The sequence below is a fragment of the Sphaeroforma arctica genome (assembly GCF_001186125.1).
Source record: "Sphaeroforma arctica JP610 unplaced genomic scaffold supercont1.172, whole genome shotgun sequence".
In the NCBI taxonomy this organism is placed as follows: domain Eukaryota; class Ichthyosporea; order Ichthyophonida; genus Sphaeroforma; species Sphaeroforma arctica.
In genome coordinates, this window is record NW_014040386.1 from 16669 (window position 1) to 25316 (window position 8648).

Sequence of the window (8648 nt, forward strand, 5' to 3'; positions counted from 1 at the left end):
ATACACCCACACAAGAAGCATATCCTATATACATACACATATATCCCCTGCAAGTATGTCGCAAAGGAAAGTTCTACTCAAGGTATGCATGTGAATCTCTGTACATGACTTCTTTGTGTGAAGCTCAGGGAAATGTATGCATATTTCCCGGGCAACTATGTAGTTGTATCTGGAAACGCAGATTAGTGTTACATATATAGGGTGTACGCAGGCTCTTATTCTTTAAAATGTTTGTTACCACATAAGACATTTGCATATATAGGGTTTTGTGTATTGGTTTATAATCTATGCACTATGAACTTCAACGAGTAAAACCAAATGGATCGCACGGAACAGCTGATGTTTTCGGGTTAATTCTACTATGGTTCTCATACAAAGTTGTGTGATAGAGAGTCAGGCAGTGAAAAAGCGTGCCCAGTTGTCACAATGAGCGTATAACATTGGGTGGGCCTTACCTTCATAGCTATTTGATGTGGAATACTCAGCTTTAGAACTTGTCGAGAAGATAGCAAACCAATTTTATGCCTATATATATATATGTATGTATGTATGTATGTATGTATACATACGTATGTATATATATATATATGTGTGTGTGTGTGTGGGTGTATATATATATATATATATACATATATATATATATATACATATATATATATACGTACATACATACAAACATACATAAATACATACATACATTCTTTCGATACATACATATATATATATATATATGTGTGTGTGTGTGTGTGTGTACGTATATGTATATATATACTTATTTATACATATATATATATGTATATACATATTATGTGTGTGTTTGTGTGTGTTTGTCTATATATTTATATATATATATATATATATATATATCTATATCTATATCTATCTATATGTGTGTGTGTGTGAAGATATATAAGTTGTATATATATATATATGTATGTATGTATGTATGATAAATGTAAATGTATATATACATATATATATCTATATATATATATATATGTGTGTGTGTGTGTGTGTGTGTAGGTGGGTGAGTGTGTGTGTGTGTGTGTAGGTGGGTGAGAGAGAGAGTGTGTGTGTGTTCTGTATGTATGTAGTATTATTTATATATATATATATGTATGTATGTATGTATTACTACATTACTATATTACTATATTTCTATTCATTGTACTAAATATGTTACTATATATGCCCGTTTATGTGTATGTTACTATATATGCCCGTTTATGTGTATGTTTTAGTATGGGATATGAATACCTTTCGAGTGTGAACTCCTAAAATGTGAAGCGATTGAGAACAGGTTTTTGCTTTTGATTTACTTTTGAACGAATTCAAATAGTAGGTCTAGATTATGCAGTTATTTTCGAACGCGACCATGTACGCGGGGCACCACTGTTTATCATATGATCTCATTCATTTATATTTATAGGTGATCATCCTCGGCAATAGCGGGGTGGGAAAGACCGCCATTATGAACAGATATATAAATAAGAAGTTTAATCCCGTATATAAGGTACATAATTTACATGCAGGCACAACCTATTCCTATAGATGATATACATAGTATTTATACGTACACCTGAGCGTGTATTCTCTATCTTTCACCCTCGGTCAGAGCCTGTTGAGCGGGCCTATATCTTTTCTGAAGTGTACCAATCCGCACGCACGTGTGTATCTTTCTCTGTGGTTGTATGCGATTGGCATGCGTGTACATCGTTCGTAGCACGTTTGCTGATTGTACACATAATGTCGTATGTTCTCATTGTGCGGCCTCCTATGCTGCGTTTGTGTGGATAGTACATAGGTGCGCCGCTGAAAACGGCATCTGTCTGTCCTGTTGCAGATGGGTATGCAAGTCGACGTATCTGTCCAATACGTTCGTATGTTTGATTGGAACCGTGGTAGAAGAAGCGTACTGGCTCTATATAGTGACGATTGTGCGGCTCGGCACAGTGTCAGTGGTAGTGTACAGTTCTATACGAGTGCCGTGTATCAGTGAATCGCTACCGGAGTACATGTGTAAGACGCGAATCCAGAGAGGTCCCGCCATCTGGATAGGCTCATGAGTGTGTGTGTGTGTAACACGCATGCATGGTTGTGTTGTCGTCTGAGATAATATCTTACAGCTCTGTCTGCCTTGCGGGATGTATCTTCGGCACTCATCTGGGAGTATTATAAATTTTACTTAGTCTGATTAACTTCTGTGATCGCTTCATAGTAAGTCCATCTGATGATTTATATATATATATGTGTGTGTGTGTGTGTGTGTGTTTCTATGTATATATCTGTCTCTGTCTCTGCCTCTGCCTCTGCCTCTCTGTGTGTGTGTGTGTGTGTGTGCCTATGTGTTCCTGACATACAAGGGTGTATAATATCGGCCGGAAGCACATCTATGCGCTTTTTAATCAATAAGATATATATCAAGCGATGGGTCCTATTGGTTTTCATTCTCATTTAGAGGTTTCAATACTTCAGAAATAATGAGGTATCCTCCTCATACACCATTGTCATCAGGTGCATCTTTTTTCTTAGTCTGTGATTCAGGCGCTTATTGGAAATTTCTTTGATTGTCCACTCGGTATTAGGCCACGATTGGTGCCGATTTTCTAACGAAAGAAGTAAACATCGACGGACAAGCGATAACACTTCAGGTATGTTGCGAATTAAACCTGCTTCATCTGTGCCTTGTTTTTATTCGTCGCTGTATGAAAGAGCGATTGGCTCACTGCCCAAAGCGTATAGCAGAACTTTCGAGAATTGTACGGGCGTATTTGTTTTACTATAATTGACAAGTTTTGATTAAGTATTCACCTAGTTAATAGATGCGCCGGGGGATAGTTCGGTATATTATGTAATATTGCTTGTTGAGAAAGAATTTCAACGCATACTTGTATGCCAGGTAACTATCAATCAGCCGCAGATGGCGCGGTGCCTGTCATGTCAAGCATTGCTGTGGACATCTAGCCCTATCATACACCTCTTTTAGCACTCTCTTTTATACACCTCTTCTAGCACTTTCTTTTATACACCTCATCTAGCACTTTCTTTTATACACCTCTTCTGGCACTCTCTTTTATACACCTCTTTTTGCACTGGGAGAATTGGCATGGCCCAAGATTCGGCCACTGAGTGCCTGTTTAGATTTAATACCAACGCTGGATTTGTGGTCCCAAATGCCCCGCTTCTTGCTCCTAACACCAGCTTTGTCGGCGCTTTATACACTGTGCTATAAATAGATTTGGGACACAGCAGGGCAAGAAAGGTTTCAGAGTTTGGGCGTGGCTTTCTACAGAGGAGCCGACTGTTGTATATTGGTGTACGATGTCACGGTGGCCGCGACTTTCGATAGTCTCTCGATGTGGAAGGAAGAGTTCTTAGCACAAGCTGGGTATGTTTAAAAGTATATGCAGATTCTGTTTGTATAGTTCGAGTCAATTCTGATTGGCTGGGTGTTTATATGCACGGAGGGGGCCTTTTGGTGGGGCACTAGTTGTTTAGCGGGCTCGTCACTTCCGTATGTCAACGCTACGCGGACGATATTGGTTTTCTATTTAAGTACCGCAATTTTAGAGCATATGAATTCACAAGTAACAGTTTCATATAGCATACGAATGTGACCTCTGTATTACGTCACAATCTTCTGGTTCATGGCATATATTTGTATGTATGTTGTATATGTATGTATATATATGCTTATATATATATCTATTTCTATATCTATAATATATATATATATATATATATATATCTATATTTATATATAATATGTGTGCAAGTTTAAATACCAATAATTTTTATTCTTTGGTCAGTTCCAGGAATATGCTACATGCTGCCAACGACATCATCTGATTGCATTTTCACAAATAGATGCGTGATTCTCACACGCCTCATGTTAATTACCTGGTTTTTTTTTTTCTAGCATCCAGGATGACGGAACCTTCCCCATATATATCCTCGGCAATAAGTCAGACTTGCCAGATCACCAGGTATGGCATCAATTAGCTGCAAAACGCGTGGTATATCCGCATTGAACGGATATCAGCGAACGAATGGTACATGTTAAATTGAGACCTTGGACGTATGGTAATTGTTCTGTCGCTTCCTACGTTCTGCTGTATTCCAGCCCTCCCCATTGCTCGTTATATGTTCGTGCGCTTCAATTGTATAAATTTGCGAACACAGTCGATCCACATTTGTTGGTGCACGTGTATCGGATATTAGAATGCGTGAACCATGTAGTCTCTGTGGAGGCACATTTATTCGACCCGTCACCCCCCCCACACACACACACACACCATACACCAACCAATATATATATATATATATATAATATAATAATATAATAATAATGTATACGTATATATATATATATATATAAATTTATATTTATGTATATGTATATGTATACGTATATGTATATATTTATATGTATGTATGTATGTATGTATGTGTATGTATATATTATGTATATGTATATATATCTATATATCTATATATATAAATATATATATATATCGTGTGTGTGTGTGTGTGTATATATATATATTTATAAAAATATATATGTATAGAAATATAAGTATATATATATATGTATAGAAATATATGTTTATATATATATTTATATATAAATATATATTTATATATATATATATATATATATACAGATGTATATATATTGCTTACTTGTAATTCATCTGGAGTCTATCTGATAATGCCTTTTGATTTGGTCATCATCAGGTCACGGAAGAAGACTACATGGACTGGTCACAGGAAAACGGTAATCTGCCACACTTTATTACCAGTGCGAAAGACGATGTGAACGTACAAAAGGCCTTCGAAGCTATTGCGAAGTCTGCGTTAGAACAGGTGGGTGTGTCCTTCTCATATCTTCACATACCGGGCAGATAGCATACATACTATATATTTCACTACATATTTCTGTGGTTGAATACGCCCCTACCATAGAAGAATCGGGCCTGCCAGGACTGGGTGTAAGAGACTGGTAAAGAGGTTCCTTCAAGCGCTACACTTGAGTACACTTGCACTTCTTGCCCGATCACTCAACTCAGTATTTGGTATCGCTGTTTGAAACGGCGCATATCGATGGCCAATACGATGTGGTATGCGTATTAGGTGCCCTTTGTTTCAGCTAACCATGGCTCGATGTCCCTGGTACAACCTGTGCACATCCACATCGACACAATTGAGTCAATTACGCTTGCCTTCCGAGTAGGCTAAGGAACATCGCGATCATGTGCGCAGTCTTCGGATAACAGAAACTTGGTTACTCGAGAACCACATCTGAATGGGAACTCATTAAACACTCGTGATTCGCACGTACAACCCCTTCATCGACTGCAGGAATTGGATATGCCCCTTCCCCCAACAAATGAGTACCCGAGTGTAAGGCTGGATACACGTGAAGAGAAGAAAGATGGATGTGGATGCTAAATATATTTATATAAATATCTGCCAGTGTCTTTCTTCGAGTTTTAACGAGATAGACTAGTCTCTGAGACCAATAAAAGGATTTGACACAAAATTTAATATGGCGGGCGACAAAATTCGTTTTTGCATTGATCTGTTGAGGATGGATTGTGGGGTTGTTACTTCCACTTGCGATGTCCTTTACAGTTTGCACCCTCCGTTTAACATCGCGTTCAGAATAAAGTCAATACCATTCCATATCTTGACCTGAAGTTTTGTGATTGGTTTTGACACATAAAATACTATTCTCAACCACAGAATCAGGATCTCTGGTTCGACTTAAAATATACATATAGGCTCTCGCAAGTCTCTCCTTTGACTGCGTAAATATATATATATATATATATACATATATATATATATATATATATAAGGCGTGCTTGGCAAAGCTTCTTATTCGCTTTCACTTGCTTATGATTGCGTGGGTGGCCTGTAAATTGGCAATTTCTAGCCACGTCCCGCCCATTTCTTTTAAACAATCTTGTACGAACTCGACAAACACCGACATTACTAATGAGAACCATTCAGATACAACTGTGTGCACAACACAAGGCCATTTTCTATTTGACAACAGCTCATACTACTAGAGGCGTACAGTTGTGCAAAACATCGATTGGTCATCTGTATCCCGATTTACAGAGGAGTAACAGACATAGGCGAGTGACAGCGGTTCTGGTTTTGGTTCTGGTTCTGGTTTTCAATATTCCAGACATATTGAATTTTATGGTCGTAATCTAAGTGCGTATTAAATAGGCTATTTTGGTGTATGGGTGGACGACCACAGCCCCTCTTACAATCGTATGTGATGAGAGACATCTGGCCTATTTATATACAAAGTTAACTAAGGATTTGCATGTATCGTCATACATATGTACATGATTTGTGCATATTCAGGTACATTTATATGTTTCTTCGCTCCGTTAGAACTTGACGCAGAGCTACGGCGGCACCGGCCACACCTGCACCCACCAGCGCTCCCAAACCGATCGCACGACCCCCAGCTGAAACGGGAAAAGAAGGAGGAATGTAGAACATATCAGTTTCACCAACCTATCCAACACGGGCGAACACACAGCTCGATGGAAATATACTCGGTAATTGAATATAATAGATAATTTGCGGTATGAAGTATAGTATTGTATAGAGATGTGCACTGAGCGTGACAGGTAACAGGCAAAGCACCTTGCGCGTGGCATAGCCTCCGCATTCAGTGTTTGAGGAGGACTATGCGCGAGTGTCGATGAAACACCAACATAGATATGCACCCACACACCCCCTTGCACAAACGCGCACGCACAGAAGTGCGCAAAATAGGAAAGGGAATGCGCAAATCAGAAATGAACATGGTGTGTAGTATCTCAACACCAATCTGACATGCAGGTAGAAGCAACAAACTCGGCCTCGACCATGCACCACACCAACCATGCCTATATTCAGAGATAGTTGACTTATATATCTACAGATGCGCGTACATACATACTACCCGCTCTCCACGGTTGTTACTGGTACATACCGGTAGCTCGGAAAAGGGCACCAGCAGCAGCACCAGAACCCACAGTGTTGATGACATCGTCAGTACCTCCACGCACCTTGATGACAGATCCGTCGATGATGGTGTACATGAGAGCTGTAGTGGGATATATGAAATTACAAGCATATTGTTAGCTAGGCATGATATGGTGTGAATCGCAGGTGCAACAAGAGAACCAAAAGAGCAACGAGAGGGCATATATCAATCAACCCAGAATCAACTGTTCAGTGAAAGTATGTAGTTGGAGCCACATACACAAACTAATGACTCTACTAGTGAAATGGATGACACTCTTCCATTCATCGAATCTGTGTGAAGTGGGCACTCTTTCATTCCAAAGCAATTTCAAACGACTGCGCTTTCTCGGATACTTTCCCCCCTATATCCCCCAAACGTCAATACTTGTACTAGTACAGATCAACCACGCTTACCCAGAACAGCCGCAAAGTTGCCCATAAACGGCCCACGTCGGGTGACGCTATTGAGCACACTGTTAATCTTCAGGCGCTGCGTCACCGCATCCGGATTGCGAAGACCTTCCATCACACCCCAGGCACTTCCAATCACCTGCCCACTCAGGTATGACGTGCCAGTGGCGTAGAAGATAGTCTCACCCCATGAGCGCTTCTTCTTCTGCGCATCCTCCTCGAACAGGAAGTCTGTGCCTGAGTCTGTCTCGTTGATGCTGAAGTCTAGGCCGGCGAACTGTTGCGAGTAAGGCGAGAGACCAGACCCACTGTTTACTGTGGAAAGGAAGGGGTTGTTCGCATAATAGGATAGTGTGAGTGATAAGCAATACAAACCAATAAACGCCTCAAGACTCGGTATGTGTTTCGTGTGACAGGTTCACGCGTGAACACATGAATGACGACGAGGTAACTGCATGCCTCTATAGGTCTATAATGTGACGTACCTACACAGCGAGAGCTTCACAATGCGCCCGTTAGCATGTCCAGTAAAATACAAAATACACTACATGTATAGGAATACTTAAATACATGGCCTGGTAGTATGTCCGTTGAGTTTGAGAATAACAATACACAAGCACAGACAAAAAGGTATGTGGGCTCGGTGTGCAAAGACCTATAGGCGACAGATACTCACTCCCGCCAGACTCGCTATCCCACAGAATATGCAAGATGACGAGGAAATTGGGACCAATTTTGTGTGTAGATGTATATACGTATGTGGGTTTGTGCGATAACACTACGCACACTGGCGCACAATAATGAATACTAAGTGTGTTTACTTGTACAGTTGACCTTATACAGGCATGCACCTAGAAAATACATTTATACGCAAATGCTGTGTGTATGCGTGCACATGTTTTATATGTATAATATTTATGCCTGTGTGGGTGTGACATGTGTATGTGGCATATGTGTGCAAATCGTGGATACTCTAAACACACGACTACTTCCCTATAGTCTCAAATCAATGGACATAGAACATATACGGAGACATACTTAAGTTATATATAAACATACAGAATTTTCCGAAACACCCTGACTGGAGGTTTAGTAATATAGGCAGATAGATGTACACAAGCATAAATAGTCTACACAGTCATCTGAAAAGAGCATAATTGTGTTCAAAGTAAATTAAAACACAGACGACCACCCTTACACAT

General features: G+C 39.7%; 2 protein-coding genes across 2 annotated transcripts; one reads left to right on the forward strand and one right to left on the reverse strand.

Moving 5' to 3' along the window:
• Positions 1 to 5541, forward strand: SARC_03394 (Ras-like protein Rab-7a; the record flags this gene model as incomplete). The annotated part of the gene is made up of 7 exons (XM_014302804.1): positions 1 to 82; positions 1430 to 1513; positions 2586 to 2651; positions 3237 to 3388; positions 3920 to 3986; positions 4738 to 4866; positions 5362 to 5541. Coding segments are annotated over 7 exons (670 nt in total), but the record flags the coding sequence as incomplete, so codon positions are not given.
• Positions 5542 to 6157: 616 nt separating this feature from the next.
• SARC_03395 (hypothetical protein) lies at positions 6158 to 8648 on the reverse strand (the record flags this gene model as incomplete). Its single annotated transcript, XM_014302805.1, has 4 exons — positions 6158 to 6488; positions 7001 to 7114; positions 7450 to 7761; positions 8633 to 8648. 4 exons carry the CDS (start codon positions 8646 to 8648, stop codon positions 6388 to 6390), a joined length of 543 nt encoding a protein of 180 aa, XP_014158280.1. The 3' UTR covers positions 6158 to 6387.